The following is an 18,793-nucleotide window of genomic DNA, read 5'->3' on the forward strand; positions in this document are numbered from 1 at the left end:
CAGGAACGATATGCAGTATCTGTGAGTGATCTATACAATATAGATCCTTTGGGGTTTTTTGCTGTTTCCTCGCGAGCTGCAGAATTCCAGAGGAAGTAACAGATTGGTAACTGACACAATCATTTAATAGAAAACGTTTCCATGAAAGAGAAATAAACCTGCTTCTTTCCCAAAGACAAGGCCCATTTGCATAGAGGTATCAAGCGCTGCAGAACCACCTCAGTCTGTAGTGAACTTCCAGAGCAGAGGGGCTCTGTCATTAATTCTTAGTGCTCTGACAGCTGAAGTTAATGCCTGATGGTGCCATAGGAAAGTATTAATATGAAAATCATACGCTCCCAACCCTTTCTGTCTTTAGGCTTTTATCTGAAACAAGCTTATACGATTATTTAAAGAACTGTTGAGTCCATATGACTGTAAAGGAAACTTCAGATTGCCTCTGTACAGAGTAAAAATGATACTTTTTCAAATTGTGCAGCTGTTACCATCTCCAGCAAAAATCTTTCTGTGTGCAGTTACTGGATATTGTTCTGTGCAGGTTGATCCAAACAGCATTGCTGCCAGAGATGGCCGGATCCGTGAAGGAGATCGCATTTTGCAAGTATGTGACTATAGACTCTTCCTTAAACTCTTTCTTCAGACAAACACGCAGTGCCCTCTTCTCTGTGGACTGTTAATGAGGGAAGATAGTTCTCTTTGTTACTGTGATCGATGACAAAATCCATGTCTGTCTGTTTTTTAACTCAATAGCCGGGAGCTAGAGTGTGCGTACTGAAAAACGAGAATGACAAACTCTTTCTGGCTCATGCTGTTATGTCCCATGTCTTTTTTTACCATATTTATTAGAAAATCTCATTTCCCCTATGTTCATCTCAGTGTCACATTCTAAACAGTGATCCTGCAGACATAAATACGAGTGTCAGAGACTTGCTGATCATTCAGTGGTTGCATAAATTTGGGTAAAACTCACTCGTGCTGAGCATAAATGGTAAGAGTTTTCATACAGAAGATGTGCTGTTAGTGAAGGATGATCTTGAATGTACTTGAGGGGGGGATTCATTAGGCTTTTGTTAATATTTTCTTTCCTCCACCAACAAAACATCGCTTTTCTGAGTTCTTTTCTAATCCACCATCTTGGCTTTTTTTCCCCCTTGTTTTTATTGATCCACTCATTTAAGGAGCTGCCCGAAGATAGGTTTGTGTGATACAGCATGGCCGTGTGAGCAAGGGTGGCCAGCTGCTGGCTCTGGACGGCGGGCAGTGTACCTGTACAGGGAGGGAAGTAGCTAGAATGGCAGTGGGTTTCCATTTTCAACTGGCACTTTCAATAGTACGGTTTTTGCACTAGTGACAAAATCACAAAAGAGCTACCAAAAATCAGTAGACTGGAAAGTCTTTGCTGTGTTGTAGCATTTTAGTTCTGGTTCCCAGTTGATTTCCTTTGTATATTGACCTTTTTTCACTGAAGCCCTAGAAGTAGTTCCTGGTGTGACAAGTCACTTTTCTATAACCAGTTCCATAACTGCCCTTCGTTAATTTAGACACATGAGCTTTCAGGTTGTCGCAAGATCAACCTGTCCTTCCCCCCAGTCTTTTCACTTCCGCAGGAAACTTCTTTGCTGAAACCTGTCACTGTATCTCTTACCGCGGTATCAGCTTTGGGATTCTAGCTAACACAACAGGGTCTACAAGTTGGCATACCAAAGTGGCCCATCTTTTGGAGAGAAAATAATGAGTTACATTTTAATATCAGGGCTCACTCAGGGGCTGCTGGTTTATTTTCTGTGTGGTTGGGAATGTGAAAATGTTCACAGGATGGTGTTCCCCCACAGAAGACATGGATGCTGTGGTGTCCCTCGGTGGGACTTGGGGTGGCGGGGTGATGGGACCACATCATGGGGTGCGGCTAGGAGTGGAAAAGTCAGTGCACTGTCTTCTGCGTCTTTCTACAAAATACCTACTGAAGAAAGCAAACAGGATATAATGGTATTTTTAACTTTCAAAAATCAGAAAAAAAACTTGCTTATTCGACCAAGTAGAAATAACTTTCATTCCTACTCCATGCATTTCAAAATAAGGAAATAGAGGGTAGGTCCATTTTCTGCACCTTTCCTTGCTTTCTAAAATTTCTGGGTGAAGTGGAAAGCCAACATCAGTTTGGGCAAACATTCTCCGGTTCCGAAGGAAATTCGTTTCAATTGTGAGTAAAGACTCTGGGAGAGAGAGAAAAGCATAGGTAATTCTGCCATCCTTTTGTAGACTGGAGCATTACTTTAATGTCAGTGCTGATATATAGCTATGAGTTTGATCATTAAAGTTAACACCCAGAGAGTTATGTGGGGTTTACTTTCATATCTGAAAACACATTGACCCTCTATCTACTCTTATTGATGAGATAACTCAGAGAAATAGAAGGTGACAGTGCCATTATGGGGGGATTACACTGAGGCTGGGAGAGAGCCGGATCCTTGGGTGTGGGAGCATTTTCTGTGGGTGGCAGATAGCATCGGTTAAGGCTGGGGGGGACACTCCATTTTTTCTCATGAAATTAAAGCAGGTTTCCTCACATTTTGAAGCTGAAACTGTCCCCTTATTCTCACAAGCCTCACACCTCTCCTGTCAACTTCACAGTCGTCTTAAGCATCTGAGAACAGCCTGAGTATTTTACATCAAATGTTACAAAGTCAAGGGAAAGGTTTTGTAAGGACAGTCCTAGTGAGACTTGCCTAAACTTCTGCTATTTTTAGCTGTGAACCTCCAGGCTGACAAGTGCTGTCCGTGGAGGTGAGCTGCCATGGGGCAGGCTGAAGTCCTGCTCATCCCCCATGTGATGGTGCAGCTGGTGTGGGGTGGGCACCTCCAGGCTGTGCGGGGCCAGCAGGGCCCCCACCTCCGGGTTCGGAGAGGGGCAGTTGCTCAGCTGATAGGCATCACCAGAGCAGCCACCATGGCTGGGGGTGTTTTACACAAGCCAGAGATCTGCTCCTGTGTCTGTATCTCTGCTTTTCAGGTTAGGGCAGCTCCGCGTTACCAAATGGTTGTCTGGTCTCCCACAGACCACAGTTATCCCTTCATGTAAGCTTTGAAGGGTCTCAGGCATTTTGGTCGTTGCCAGTTAGGTGACCAGGGTACACTGGGGTTTTCCTTCATCTGAATTAAAGCTGTGTTTTTGAGTCAGGACTTTCAGGCCAAACGTACGTGCAGAAATGCAACTTACTCTTTACTTTTCAACTGGGAAGTTCCTGCTACTTTGAAATCAAACCCTTACAAGATTTTATTTCCCCCAAATATCCAGATCCTTCTGTCTTCCAGTTTCATTTTCACCCATTTTCAAATAGACCAAGGTGGGGTTTTTTGTTGTCACAATGAGAATAATCCACTTCTTGTGCTGTGAATTGGACAAAACCAAATACGTGAGGAAAATAAGATTTCTATTTGATTCCCTCAATAAAAGGTTTTGGACAATGCAACATGTGTTTGTTACCATGTAGTCATGGACATGGCTGTTTTAATGAGGTAACAGAATAGGAGAAAGGTAGTGAGAAAAGCACGTTCTCATTGGAGGACCACTTTTATTTTGATTACCCACTTGTAAGGGGGATACATATGTTTTGTGTGGTTCTGGATACTAAGCTGTCCACACAAATATAAAATGATTAAATGGAGCAGCAATAAGAGGTGGCCTGTAAGTGTTGCCTGGTGAGAGATAATGCTGTAGCTCTCTAATTGGCTCTCTACCAGCATACAGTGTGACTGATTTCAGCTGTAGCATTACCAGTCTTGCTTCCACCAGCACTATTATCTCAGAGTGACACTTCCATTACTCTGAACGGAGAAAGATGAACGTCACCTGTCAGGGGCTGGTTAATTGTGTTGCTAGATGTATGTTACCAGGGCGCAGGTTGGACATTTATGAACATAACTGCTTCCTCTGATGTCCGCCATCCTTCAACGATCGATACAACTCTTACAGTAAGCGCATAATTGAGTGAAGGCACTTACCACTGAGGGGCTGAGGATGAGCCCATTGCACAAGTTTCATTGTCCATACATTCAGCACAAATGAGCTGATATCTGCCCTTTATTGTGTGTTGCTTTGTGGAAATAGAAACTAATGTGCCACTTCCATTTGTTTTCTAGATAAATGGCCAAGATGTCCAGAATCGGGAAGAGGCAGTGGCATTGCTCTCCAGCGAAGAATGCAAGAAAATCGTGTTGCTGGTTGCAAGACCGGAGATGCAGGTTAGACTAAATAGATGCACTGAGCCATAACCCGGGTTATACTGTACATTGACTGTCACTGTAAGTAATGAACTGCTGAGAAATAGGAATGGCAAAGTTTCTGACAAAAGGAGGAAACAGATAATTGCAGAGCTTTGCCCCTGTTTAGCCAACAAAGAAAATAACATGGTATTACTAGGGCTTGTTCTCCCAAAACTAAGCAATTCCTTTCCAGCAGACAGAGTAAGCAGGTATACAAATAAATCTGACAGTACTAATATGATATTAGTAAAATATGAAGTGGAACTTGAAAACTATGTATTACTTGTTAGACAATTCTTATTTGTTCTGGGGATACATTTCCCATACTTACCTCAGTCATTTATATGAACTTACACAAAGCTGTAGCTGGTCATTGGTGATGGCTCTTTCTATCCCATGCACTTGCAAGCAGGCATTTAAACTGTTCATTTATGTACCAATTATGGGACTTTCACTACAATACCATTCAGCAATCCTGATCTAATTGTTTTCAAAGCACCCTGGTCACAAAAACCTGCATGTACATTACAAATTGCATCTTGGGAAGTGCTTTAGAAACATTTCTATGGTTTTAAAAATAAAATTATGCCAATGCCAAGAATCTTCCCATGCCAAGAATTTTTTATATCATTGCAGGGGGCAGATGTTAGATTGATCATCAGATTAAAGGAGAGGTAGAGCAGAAGAAGAGTACTGTTTGTACTTCCCTTTATATTCTGTTTATAGACCATTGCAAAGCAAAAAGATGTTATACTGTCACTGTTCTCTCCATCTGCCAACAGTTCAGAGTTGGTTATGTTGCCATTTGTCTCTCATGCTATTGATCTGATATCCTCAGTCTCACTAGCAGCATATTCTGTATAAATTAAATTGAGTAAGTGTAATTCAGTGCCGCTTGGAATCTCTACTTGAATATGGTAGTTATAAAAGATTCACAATTTCAGCATTCACTTCCTTCATTTTTCAGGAATCTAACCAATTCCCATAAAACTGGTGACATAGTACAGCAAAAAAAGCCATGCATCAGTTTATATTGCAAAATTCTAGCCCTCACTGGAAGTTGCAGAAGTTTTGAAAGACTTGTTTCAATGTTATTCTCACTATTTTCACTAAGATTTTGTTTTTCAGTAGGGAACAGAAATCCACCCACTTATAAAATACATCCCCAAGGAACGTTCATTCTCTGTATTTGTTTAGACTGGTCAACATGAAAAAGTTCCATCAAAATGAGATAAGGAATTACTTAGTTGTACCAATATAGCTTTCCATGTGGATGCTCCTTTCAAATTATAAAAGTGTGGTTTGGTTTGGGGCTTTGGTGTTGGGTTTTTTTTTTGTTTAATTTATGTGTTTTGAGAATATATTTATACAAAACTCAAGAAAAAGCCGCAGTGTGTCAGAAATCAGGCTGTCCACAAACTGATTTCTGCTAGTTATGTTGCTTTGACTCTGATAAAAGACAGCAGGATTAAGCAGGCTTTTATTTCTAGATAGAAAATGGTAATGGTAGTATTGCAGTCTTGAAGGGTGACTGCTGAGCACATTCATTCGGTAACAGGGAAAAAACCTTCTCTGACCATTTATTTGTGCAGTGAATACCAATGAATAATTAAGTTTTTAAACAGAGCACCGGAGGAGTGCACAGCCTGTTTAATATGTAAACAAATGGCACAGACCTGTGCATTCACATGTGTGTACGTGCACGCAGTGTATGTAGTGCACATGTGTACCAAGCCATATATTATTTTTATTCTAAAAGCTGTAACATAGCGTAAGCATTCCCATTAGTTAGGTACTGGGTCTGCCACAATCAAAGCAGCAGATTTGCCCAAGTGAGATTCATCTTTCATCCTCCAGGTTTGTTAATTTCTGCAGTTTCCTCAAATGAGGGAAATTCAACTGCATCCTTTATGGTAGAGGAAGGCTGTGTTTATGCTTTCCATGGAAAAAAAAGGCAAACAAGTAAACAAAACTAGTGGTGAGTACCAGATGTTTCAGAGAATGGTTTAAAAGACCCATTAAGGACAAACATAAAAATTACATGTCCTCAAGAAAAAAAGCCTCCTAATCCTGAACTGACTGGCTTTGCCAAGGGAAATGGTAAAAGGCTTATGTTCTTTATAAGAGGAAAGAGTTCATTGGCATGGGCAAAACCACATCAGAGTTTGTGAAGGAACAGTGGTTTCCTGCCAATATTCAGCTACAAGTACCGCACAGCATCAGTCACTCCTTGTGTAGCTTTGAACTACTGCTTGCTGGTTTGGTGTAACTTTTCTGACTGGCATCCATGGCCAGAGCTTTCCTGGCTTTGATGCCATGGTACTTCTGCTGTAGGTGTTGGCCTGTGTTACATTGCTCTTGCTGTCTCAGGACACGAATAGTTGGTTCTTGTAATTGTCTAATGCTGAGACTTTTAGCATCTTTTTGCCACCTTCTCCCTCTGGTTCCTTCACCAGCAACAAAACCATCAGTGTTTCCTTCTGCTATGGTCCCATCATTATAGCCAGGAATGTCACTGACCAGTATTTTCCTTTTCAATGGAGTGTGCCATCTGGCAAGGGATTACAAATACAAATGGGTGTGTGCCATGTGCACAATGAACAACATGGGAAGAATAGCGTTTTCGCCCAGGGGTGCCTGTTTTATCAGTTTAGAAAGATGCAAAGGGTGCAAAGTGGGTACGGGGAGAAGATATACTCACTTGACAGAAAACATAGCATCCTCTCCTTCCTTTTGCTACACTGTCTTCACCAAATGTCAAAGTATTGTTTTACACTTGGGCAAAAAAACAAACAAGTGGATAAGCCTTGCTTCCAGGCACACCATGAGAACAAAAATAGCAGCCCTTCAAGTCACCGCATCTTTCTGTCACCCTCCTCTGTTTGTTTGTTTACCTGGAAGATCAATGGGAAAATGGTGACAGAAACGCAACATAAGGTTTCTATTGAGGTGGTGGCAGCAGGGCACAGCGCTGGGAGAGAGGTTGTTAGAGGAAAGAGCCCGGTTGCCTCCTGGCCCTATTAGTAATGTTGCTGCTCTTTCAGCGCGGGGGCTCTTGGCGGTAATGAACATGACAGCTTCAGGATTATGCGCTGCGCCTTTCATACCTTTTGAAAGGAAATAATGTCTGTGCTGTGCAGTCTCCTTCATTATGAGAGAAAATCAGTCATACTGTTTCAAGAAAGGATAAAAGGCATGAGAGTCCCATTTTTTTTATCCTTCTTTTTCTTCTTCTCTTTTTGAGACGCGAACTCCTACCGCCTGGCTTTCTGAAGAGAATCATTAGGATAAAAAGAACTAGTCAAGCATTGCCATTTGGGTTTACCCTGTTTTAGCATGTGTCCTTGCTAACATAATAAAATGTACTAATGTATTCTTTGCAGCTGGAAGAAGGGTGGCTGGATGATGAAAGGAATGAATTCTTAGAGGAGTTAAACTTGGAAATGTTGGAAGAGCAGCATAATGAAGCAATGCAGTACACAGCCAACGAGGTGGAGCAGGTAGGACTGCTACTAAACGTATCATTTGAAATTTTGCTAGGTATACTTTATTATTAAAAGAGAATGAAATAGTATGCTGTAAAATGGAGTCAAAGCCTTTGATAGAATTCTGTCTCTAAAATGCTGTGAACTCCGGCATGCTGTAGGTAAGGAAAAGGAGAATAATAGATGCTTGGGCCCAGTATGACAAGTTAGCAAACGATTTAGGAGGCTGTGATAAGTGCAGATTTCTCATTTTCTCTGAGCTCTCAGAATAATATTGCTTTCCTTCTTTAATTCTGAAGTGTTTGGGGTTTATGTTGCTATATTTTATGTCAAGTTTTTTTCAATGAATTGTATCAGTGTAGCACCTAGAGCTCCGAGCTGGGATAGGTGCCCCTCTTGTTGTATGCATGTAAGGTATGAGCCAGCCCTTGCACCAGAGAACTTGCAAAACAAGATGGAAGAGGTGTTTAAAATAAACAACAGGTGTTTTGGTAATACAAGTGTATTTTTCTTATACCGACAGCGCACAGCTTGGCATTTGTTTTGTTAATGGAGACAAATAAGCATATTGTTAGCATAGTCTCAGCTTGCTGCTATCCCAACTTTTACCTGCCCATATGTGCTGTAAGTGGTGTGACTGTGGCAAAGATGCATGTGCACCACCAGCCATACAGTTTCATCAAGGGATGGGTCTCCTCAGTTGTATTTTATTGTGGAAGGCGTAAGTGACTTTATGCACTCCTGGATCAGATGATCTGTCAGCATGCACACCTGTGTGGAGCCAAAGAAATAAAATCCAGCTTCACCTCCTGGCTTCTGCATATATGCAGCTGGGGAGGAACTTTTTCCACCTACAGAAATTTTGTGATTTAGAATTTTTTCACCATTCTGAATTGCTCGAAAGCAGAGCCTGAGGCATTTTCCTTTGAAGTAAAGATGGGGAGAAAGACTGTGAGAGCCTTCCTTCTTCGGGAAACCAGGGAGCTTATTTGCCTAACAGGAGACCTGCCTTCAAATACTGCACCACCTGGTCCACATTGGGGGCCTGAACGTGCATCTAGCCTGTTTCCTCCTCACCTTCCCTCCAGCTTTGATGCTGGTGATAGCTCCTATTAAAGCTATTCACTGTTCATAAATTAAATATTCATTAGGACAGAGACACTGACAAAATAATTAAGTCAATTATCTGGAATATGATAGATCAGATTACAAATCCTTGATCTTATAAGCATTTAATTATTTACACAAAGTGGAATAACTCCAGGATCAGAGGTGAAGGGAGCCTTGCAACAGGATGTATAGTGGCCTTTTAGTTATGACCCTCTTTTCCAGGCAGTGATCCAAACCTCAGTTTTCCAGGTTAAATGTGCTAACTGCTGCACTGCTAGCTACTTTGAACTGATATTTGGCATCTTGTTTATTTTTTTAACCACAAATTTTATCTTGGATAGCAAAAGATTTCCTGTCAGAAAGAACACTTGTTCTTTGCAAAGCAGTTTCCTTTGCACAGTGACATTTTCACATAAACCACCACTTCTGGGGGAAATTCTTAAGCAGGTCTACCTACAACCCCCTACTAGCCCCTCACACAATGTGGTGGGGCCTCTGAAATCAATCCACAGTTGTGACCTCCCACACCGAAGGTCTTGTCAAGCTTTGGCTTTTTCACTGAATTTGGGTTGCGGATAGTGTTAATTATTAAATAGTGGTGTTCTGTGAAGTGGTTTCGCAGAACCCATTGAGATTGTTTATTCCTCATTGGGATTTTATACTAAGGATGTTTTTTCCCCTATTGAGATTTTTATATTACTGTAGAAGAGAGCTACACTTGAAAAAATTATGGTCGCTTGTGCTCTCTTGGCGTCTGACATTGGGTTGCTTGAAGTAATTCTAGGACAGCCAGACATTTCTTTGCCCTTCTGATGAGTAATCGAATCAACCAAATGCAGCTTGGTGTGTAATGGGGCGTCAGTAATTTGTGACAGCTGCTGTCTCTCTAGACTCTATGTAGTGACTCGGCAAGTCGGAAAACTGGTTCTTTACTCGTTGTTAGACTGGGAAACCTAGCAGTTTCCTGAGGTGAATCACATAATCCATTGGAGCAATGAAATCGCTCTCACTGCAGCTGCCGGTGGCCAAGCTGAGTATCTTCAAGCTCCCCGGTTGGCCATGGAGATTTTGCTCCAACACTAGCCTTAATTTTTGTGAACCAAAACACAGTCCTCTGGCTTCATAATCATCTGTCGTCATGAATCTTGCAAGCTGCAGGAATGAATATACACTAAAGCAGAACATCCTTCCAAATATGAGTCTGTTTTACAGAATGTCGTTTTAACATTTAGTATGAGCTGTCACAGAAAAATCTGGTACAGTTTGTAATAGAAGAATTAAGTAGATAGTCATGTATTTTCTGTATGTTTTTGAGCCACTCTATAGAATTTAATCAAGAATTGTATCTTCTCTGTATAGAATAGTCCAATAAACCCCGAGGCAAGATGTAATTCTCCATTTTTTATAACTCATTGTATTCCTTCCCCTTTACAACATCACAGTTCATTGTGCAGCAGAGATAACTTTCAGAAGAATACCATGCATTTGCCATGCAGATATTCTTACTGGTATCAGGGAAATATCAAAACCTATTAAGAAGAGAAATAATTGGATAAAAAAATTCATTGGAGTTCATTCAAAGCTGAAATGCAGTGAAAATATCTGGGGAAAATTCTTTTTTGAGAGAGGCCTGTTTTAAAAGGACAGCATTGTTTGCAGAAGAGCATTCTCCTTTTTAGTGCACCACTGAAATCAATCCCCATCTTCCCTCGTGGCTGGAGTACCTCATGGCTAGCCTGCCACTGGAGATTCCTCTCACTATGGTCAGTCTTCCTCTCGCTGCCAGAGACTGACCAGAGAGCCCAGCAGCTACGTTCATTGAAACATTTGACTGAATCTCACTGCCTTCAAACTTTAGTAGCAGCCTGGGATTTGAGTCCCGATATACATCATAAGTTGTAAAACGAAAATAGAACAGTGCCTGAATTCCTGCAAGATTAGCCGTTTTATAGGCATGAATGCTTGCTGGAGCTGAAATGCAGAATCTTCTGAGGTTCATTTATTGCTTGATGGTACACACTGCCAGGTTCGCCTTCTCATTATCTGAGTTCTCACTGCAAAGATGAGGCCTAAGCAGCCCTTTGGTATTCCAAACAGAAGTAATTGTAGAAGAGATTGACAACGTATGTTTGAAAACAAACACTTTGTTTGGAATAGATAATAGATAACACTGTCAAAAGCAACGCACTGACAACTGGAGACTATCTCTTGCTTTTCAGAAGGGCCTTAACCTGGAATTAGGCTTGCTACCTTTCAAAATAAAATTAAAAAAACCTCATGTTGTAAAAGACTGCTTAGTCTGCACATGTTTAGGAGCTCTGGCAAGCATGACAAGTCCAGGACAGAAATGGCAGGGGCTACCTTACTTGAGTCACAGTGGACTTTTTAAAAAATATATCTCAAAAACATGCAGTACAATAAATATCTGTATTATTTTCCATTTTCTTAATTGAACTAGCTGCAAGCATCCACACACTGGGGAAAGATTTAATGTGATATGGATGTCTGCTTTAGGTTGAGAAGAGTCTGACTGTACAGGCACTTGTTTCTTCCTGAGAGGGAGGGGAACCCAAAGTGACTACCTGACATTCAGGTGCCTGTACTATAGACACTTATGTATGGTCAAATCAATCCCACCCATCTGATTTCTGTTAGAGTAGAAAGATGCAGTTTGCTATGGCTATGTTTATATCTTTTGTCCGTGTGTGTTAATTATGGATAGTGTAACTTGAGTAGATGGCAGCATATTATATTCACTCAGTCTAAATCAAGTGAAAGCTGAAGGAGCAAAGTTTAAAATGTTGATGAAAGTGGTGTGGAAAACAAGAGTCACTAATTCTAAAAGTGTTGATTGTGTGGGCCCAAACTGTGAAGTCTGTTTCAATACCTATACAAATAGATACATTAAGGGATTTTTCAGAAGTGCTGAAATATATGCTTGGGCACCATGCTGGAGACAGCAGAGGAAGCACGACAGAGCTCAGCTCCTGTAAGCTGTAAAACTGTGCTAACACAGTATGGATAAGCCCTCTTGAGGGGGTAAGATGAGCTTAGTCATACGGATGCAGGTTGTGCTACGTCACTCACTCTCAGGGTCTGCAAGCAGATCCTGGCCTTCCTTATTTGCTACTGTGGATGGAGCCCTGCATTTGGGGCAGGCACCCAAATTGCTGGCTGTTCTGCAGCACAGCCCTCCAGTGTCTGGGGGAGCTGTTCTCCCTCGTGTCAGTAATTAATTATTTTCCAGAGCAGTGAGAAGCATGGGTTACACAGTGCAGTGGCCAGAGTGCAGTGTTGGTGACCCAGGCTGGAGTCACCTCTCTGCTGAAAGGTTTCGAGGCAGAGGAGGTCACTAGAAGCTGGAGCACCTCCAAAGAACGTGAGAGAAGGGACCAGAATAGCTTATGTAGCGGCACTCACCTGGAGGAGGTAACCTCAAAAAATACGAAATTAAACCTAAATCTCCAGCATTCCCGATGAATGCCCTGACCACTTGGCTGGTTGGGATACTCTTCTTTCTGGTTACTCGTGGTTTTCATGAAGAATTCTCTAGACATTGGGTTTTTTCTCTGTGTAAAACATGGCATTTTGGAACTCTTAAAAAGCAGGTGATATGGGAAGACATTGCATTCCCACCACTTCTCCAGATGCTCCTGAAAATGGAACTAAAGTTTTGCAGCCACTTCGGAAGAATATAGCAAGAGCCTTCATAAAAAAATTTTCCAACATACTTTATACACCTTCACAGCAACGCATAAGCCGAGGAAAGAAAGAATAGATAAATGATAATTATAGAACAATTCTGCAGTGGTTAGTTATTTAGAGTGCTATTGGTACTACTCTTCATATTGCTTCTTCCTGTGACAAGATACTCTTGCTTTTTAAGCAGATAAGTAGAAAGATCTGAGAGGATCTCAGATCAGGAAAATACATACTATTGAATTTTTAAAACTTGCAGAATTTTCATGAAAGTCTGCCTTTGTCCCTTGCAGTTTCAAAATCTATTTTCTAGAAAATTCTGACCCTACAACATCAAGAAACATTCAACCTTTGCATGATCCCTTGAATAACACTGAATACATTCTGTCCCATGACGTTTAAATTCAGGGCGAGAGTTTCTCCCCATTTGGGGAGAGTGGAAGATAGTAATTGGCACATTGCTGGTGTGGCTGCCAAAGCTCCATGAGAATTATACACTTATTGTGGATTTTGTTATCAACTGCATGTTGCATGTGCAAAAGGATGAATGTAAAAGGTCTGCTACAATTTTGCAAGTCTTGTCTGACAACAAATTGCTGAAACATCTTTTCAGAAATTTTTAACTGGTCTGTCACAGACACTGAATTCTCCTGGTGTTGTGTTACTTTCAATAGTTCTTTTATTCCACTATTACATTGCATTTGGGGAGTGGAGGTTATTTTTGTTTTTCTGAGACTATGCCATTATTTTTTCCTAACAATTGAAGAAAGAAAACCAGTTGAAGGGTGTGTGATCATGAGGTGCACATGAAGAGAGGAGAAAGAATGAGATAGGAGACACATTTTCATCCTGTTTTACTGTCTGTCAAAGTAGAGGAAAAGGCAATTATGACAGTGGCCTCTTTGAGTTTGTTTCCTTTCACTGGGTGCACTGTACCTTTTTTCTCCCTGGATTATTACTACCATTATACATAATTATGCAATTATACCTCCTAAAAGAGAAATGGGCTTTGGTTGGTACTATATACACTTCGATATTTGGTGAACAGGCCATATAAATTGCACTCTGCATGATTGCTCCGTAAGGGGAGTAGGGGGGAATTCTTTGCTTATCCAGTTTGGAAAAAAAAAAAAAAAGCGTCTGTCTCTTCAGAGAGGTATTCTCTCACATTCTTTGTGAATATAAATAGGTTGACAATATTAATAGGTTAGGTACAATGAGTGGAGTGTGAATTAAAAAACTACAGCCTAAAAGCTTGACATTATACTCATGGCAAGTCCTCTGTTGTTCTATGCTTAATGGTAAAAGGCTGTTTTTATTTCTAAGGAACATAAACTCTAACTAGGGAACAAAAATGGTCTCTAGGGATGCAACAGAGAGAGGTCTACTTGAGCAAAATCCTAGAATTCAAAATGAACAGTCTTTCATAAGACGACTACTGAAAACAAGAAGAGTGACAGAGGGCCCTGGAGCGTGTAGTGAAACCGGCCAGCGCTCTGCAGGCTCCAACCCTGCCTGTCTCCATGGAACAAACAAGGAGTTCACTGGTTAAAAAAAAAAAGACCCCCTGATGACAGTAGTCTTTTTGCACCCTCTTAGATTGTATAAGTCATTGTTTGATTGGCTGTTTGCTCTATTCTTTTAAATGATACCAGTACTAAAGCTTTTTCCCCAGTTTGAGAAGATTTCAGCTCCACCAGTCTCTGGCCACGATCCAGAATCAAAAACAGTGCACCATCTGGTGATTATTATTTTTAAGCATTGGAAAGAGATGGCTTAGCTAGAGAGGGAAGTATTTCTTTCTGGACTTTAGAAGATACGTCACTAGCACTGTAATTCATCTACTTCACTCAGTATGGCCACCACAGCATGACTCTCAGGAATGTTTAAAAGCTATGAGCAGTAGGACTGCTGTTTAGTTATCTGTTTTAATTCAGCTTAAATCAGATCCCAGCTGTTTGAGCAAAACAGAGCTGGAAAATGTTCTCATGTCATATGGTCTGCACTTGATAATCATTTTGGTTTGCTCGTTTTTTTAGCCAAAGAAACATGAAGAGGAGGATGGCACTACAGACACTGCAACCTCATCATCCAACAATCATGAGAAGGACAGTGGGGTGGGACCTACAGATGAAAGTCTGCGTAATGACGAGAGCTCGGAGCAAGAAAATGCACCTGAGGAGCAAAACAGCGCTACCCTGCAGAGCAAACGGGAGCTGGGCCACAGCCAAGATACATTAGGAAGTGTTGAGCTCCAGTGCAATGAAAGCTTTGTGCCTGGGGAATACATTGAGTCTGATTTCATAGGAAACCCAGAGGAGGAGTGTGAAAGGTTTCGGCAGCTGTTGGAACTGAAGTGCAAGATTCGAAACCATGGGGAGTACGACCTGTATTACTCGAGCAGCACAATAGAGTGCAACAGAAGAGAGCAAGATGGAGTGGAGCATGAGCTGCAGCTACTCAATGAGGAACTGAGGAACATTGAACTCGAATGTCAGAATATTATGCAAGCTCACCGGCTCCAAAAGGTGAGGGATCAATACGGAGACATTTGGGCTTTACATGACGAAGGGTTCAGGAATTATAATACCAGCATAGATGTACAAAGAGGCAAACTGGATGACATCATGGAGCACCCTGAGAAGTCCGACAAGGACAGCTCCAGCGCCTACAACACGGCCGAAAGTTGCAGGAGCACTCCGCTGACTGTGGAGCGATCCCCAGATAACTCTCTCCAGAGGATGATCAGCATAACCAACAGGAAAAACCTGAGGAGCACAATCGTGGCTAATCAGTCATCCTCTGGACAAAGCAACAGGGAGACAACCTCAGCCAAAACCAAACCCACTGAGCAAAACAGTGCTGCTGAGGATGCAGTGCTGGCATCAGAAAGCGGTAAATTCACAGACCAGGAAAAGCAGAGCAGCGAGCACATTCCCTACCTGTCTCCATATCACAGCTCTTCTTACAGGTACGGGAATATACCTGCTCATGCAAAGCATTATCAAAGTTATATGCAACTGATCCAGCAGAAGTCTGCTGTGGAGTACGCCCAAAGCCAGCTCAGCCTGGTGAGCATGTGCAAAGACTCGCAGAAGTGTGCGGAGCCCAAGATGGAATGGAAAGTGAAAATAAGGAGTGATGGGACGAGGTACATCACAAAGAGACCAGTTCGAGACAGAATCCTGAAAGAACGTGCCTTAAAAATTAAAGAGGAGCGCAGTGGGATGACGACAGATGATGATACGATGAGTGAGATGAAGATGGGTCGCTACTGGAGTAAAGAAGAGCGGAAGCAGCATTTGGTGCGAGCTAAGGAGCAGAGGAGGCGGCGGGAGTTCATGATGAGGAGCAGGCTGGAGTGTCTTAAGGAAAGCCCGCAGAGTGGCAGCGAGGGCAAAAAGGAAATTAACATTATTGAACTGAGTCACAAAAAGATGATGAAAAAGAGAAACAAGAAAATCTTGGACAACTGGATGACAATCCAAGAACTGATGACACATGGTGCTAAATCTCCAGATGGCACAAGAGTGCACAATGCCTTTTTATCAGTTACTACTGTATGAACGCAACTTCTTTCAGAGAGTATACTACCAGTTTAGGTAGAGTACGATTGCCTCGTTCAATGTGGCATTTTTATATATTTTGTGACTGTTTATAGTTTGACCTTTTTTGTAAGCAAAATTACCTGGTAAATTTTTCAGTTGTTTTTCATATAACGGTACCTTCTTACCTGGCAGTCTTTCTTTATCCTGCAATATATTCATATTATTCATTTGTAGGAAAAAAAAAGAAAAAGAAAAGAAAAACAAAAAAAGTGGAGAAGCCAATTAATTTCTTAACCTAATACATACCCTGTAAGTTAAGATCTGGATTTATTTCTCTAGTTTTCTTTTTTCTACTTTAGTAACAATACAATACCAAAACAAAATGCTTTATACTGTATCCTTGGCTTAACAAGTTTTAAAGTTTTACATCTTAGATTGCACCTGTTTATAAATCGTATGCCACATCCCATCGTATAGATAAGAATGACATTTTTCCAACTACACATTGTACATTTAATCTGTAAATTGCAATTGTATTTGTCCAAGTAAAGTGTAGGTGGGCAATTCTCCTGTGTTATGTAGTGGCATTGGTCATGTAGCTGGGCAGTATGTGATAATTGTGAAGATGAAAGAGAAATAAATTATTGCTTATCTTTAAGAAAAAGAAAAGGCCAAGAGTTCTTTGATTTAAATTGAGCATTTGCCTTTAAAGGATGAGTCATTTCCCTATGCATGATATTTACAGCATATAGAGATTTCCAGAACATGGGACACAATTCCATAGACTAGTTCTTATGAATTAGCATTTCATTTTGCAGAACACGTAAGAGTGAGTGGGTCATTCTGTCTTTCTCTTACCTGCTGTTATTAGTTGATTGAATGATTCATTGATATATTACTGTATTGTCAGGTAACTGCTGTGGGTCTTTTCCCTGGCTGAGCTTGCTATTTGTTCTACACATACAAAACATAAACAGAGCATATGCCTAACTTTGAACCAAATCTCGTGCAAGAAAAACTAGCAGTGGCTGTTACTGACATTTTCATAGAAGATGAGCTAAAGGAAAATAGAGAAGGAAAGGCAACTAAATGAGTTACGGGTTTAACTTTATTATTGAGGAGCATCCAAGTCTGTTAGAAGAGCCCCAGTGGGAGCTGGCTGGGGCTCAGGAGCAAGGGCAACTTGCTGTCTGGGTGCCTGATGGAGTAGAGCATTGTCTTTCTTTGTCTCTCCCTGCAGCAGAGGCACCTCAGCTACCACTGGACCATCTTCTGACCTGCTGCTGCTGGCAGCCCAGTGAGTTACGGCAAGCTGAAATGACTAGTCCTGGGCAGTCAGCGACGTTAAAGACTTTGCCTCATAGCCCCATTTTCGTTGTCCCTGCGCATGACTCACAGCAGTTCCTAACTGATTGAAGTGCTTTTGACAGCAAGATTAGGTGCTGAAGTCACTTGGCATCAGGCTTTAAAAGATATGCTTAAAGGTGCAGAAAGGCACATTACAGTATTTCCAAATTATCCAGTTCTGGAAATCAGTAATTTGTTTTCTAACCACTTTTGGCACCAGTAGGCATTGGCAGTACTCTCTGCATCTCCAGGCATGTAAATACTGTAAGAACACTATTCCCTGAGTGCTTGGGAAAATTAGGCTACTGAAGTTCACAGTTTGATAATCAGAAAATTCTCCCCACCAGACTCGGGGAAACATCGTGCTAAATCCTCACTAAACATACAGCTGTTCATGTGCAATGAAAAATACTTCCACTGTTTCCCGTTAAATTAGAAAAAGTGTGGAATCCAAGGCCAGAGAGGATCATGGGGTGATACGGTACTGCTTCGGGGCCATTACCAGGTTGTCCCTACAGCGGAGCCAGGGAATTGTCTTTGACCAACCTAAGTCATCTAAGAAGGTCCACATTCTTCTTCTGGAGACATCAAAGCACAGAGGTTTGGCTGTTTCCCTCATTGCATTCCAGTGATCACACTCGTAAAAACAGGTCTCATTCCTAATTAGAGTTCAGCTGCCATAAGCTCCAGATACTGGCTACTGTTATGCCTTTCCCTTAGACACGGTACTTACTATTTTCTTCCCATTATTAAATCATGACTCAGAGCTCCTCTCAAACTATTATGACTCCCAAATTCAGAGAACAACCTGAATCTTCAGAAAATGTAATATCATTATTTCATCACCGAAAAATAAAATTAGGAAAACCCATGTCTAATTAGAGAAAAGACCTAACTGGATGGAGGGGTGTATGTGTGTGTTCATAATAGAGAATAATTAGAGAAACAAATAAACAATATTTATAGAGATGATATATTAATCTGTAAATGGAAATGCATCCAAATCTGAGGAGCTCTGTCAAAATCTAGTGAGAGACTAAGAGGTGAAGACTAAGAGGTGATACAGCAATATTGCTGATGGCACACCGTGGCATGGTTTCTAGCTCAGCATATGCCTGCCAGAGCCCAGCCACCTTCTCCCTCCTTCTTCACCTGCCGGAATTGGCATGTCCCTGCCCAATCCTTAATCTGGGGGTTTTCCACCAGCCCATGGTTTTATCTCCTTTCTTCATAACTACAGTTATTAAGTGACATTTTCTTTCATCCCTAAGCAGTCTTTGGGAGAAGAAGTGTTGTGTTTTGCCCTGATGAAATGCCTTGATCAGGCATTGGAAAATAAAC

General features: G+C 41.3%; 1 protein-coding gene across 4 annotated transcripts in view; it reads left to right on the forward strand.

Moving 5' to 3' along the window:
• The window catches only part of PDZRN4 (PDZ domain containing ring finger 4), a 255,132-nt gene extending 239,009 nt beyond the window's left edge, over positions 1-16,123 (forward strand). For all 4 annotated transcript variants that reach the window (XM_059816841.1, XM_059816842.1, XM_059816843.1 and 1 more), the window contains 4 exons: positions 539-601; positions 4,141-4,242; positions 7,647-7,763; positions 14,597-16,123. In XM_059816841.1, the coding sequence (XP_059672824.1) occupies positions 539-601; positions 4,141-4,242; positions 7,647-7,763; positions 14,597-16,123 (1,809 nt within the window). The remainder of the gene's footprint in view (positions 1-538; positions 602-4,140; positions 4,243-7,646; positions 7,764-14,596) is intronic.
• The last annotated feature ends 2,670 nt before the right edge of the window (positions 16,124-18,793 follow it).

This window comes from Gavia stellata, chromosome 4 (genome assembly GCF_030936135.1).
Source record: "Gavia stellata isolate bGavSte3 chromosome 4, bGavSte3.hap2, whole genome shotgun sequence".
In the NCBI taxonomy this organism is placed as follows: Eukaryota; Metazoa; Chordata; class Aves; order Gaviiformes; family Gaviidae; genus Gavia; species Gavia stellata.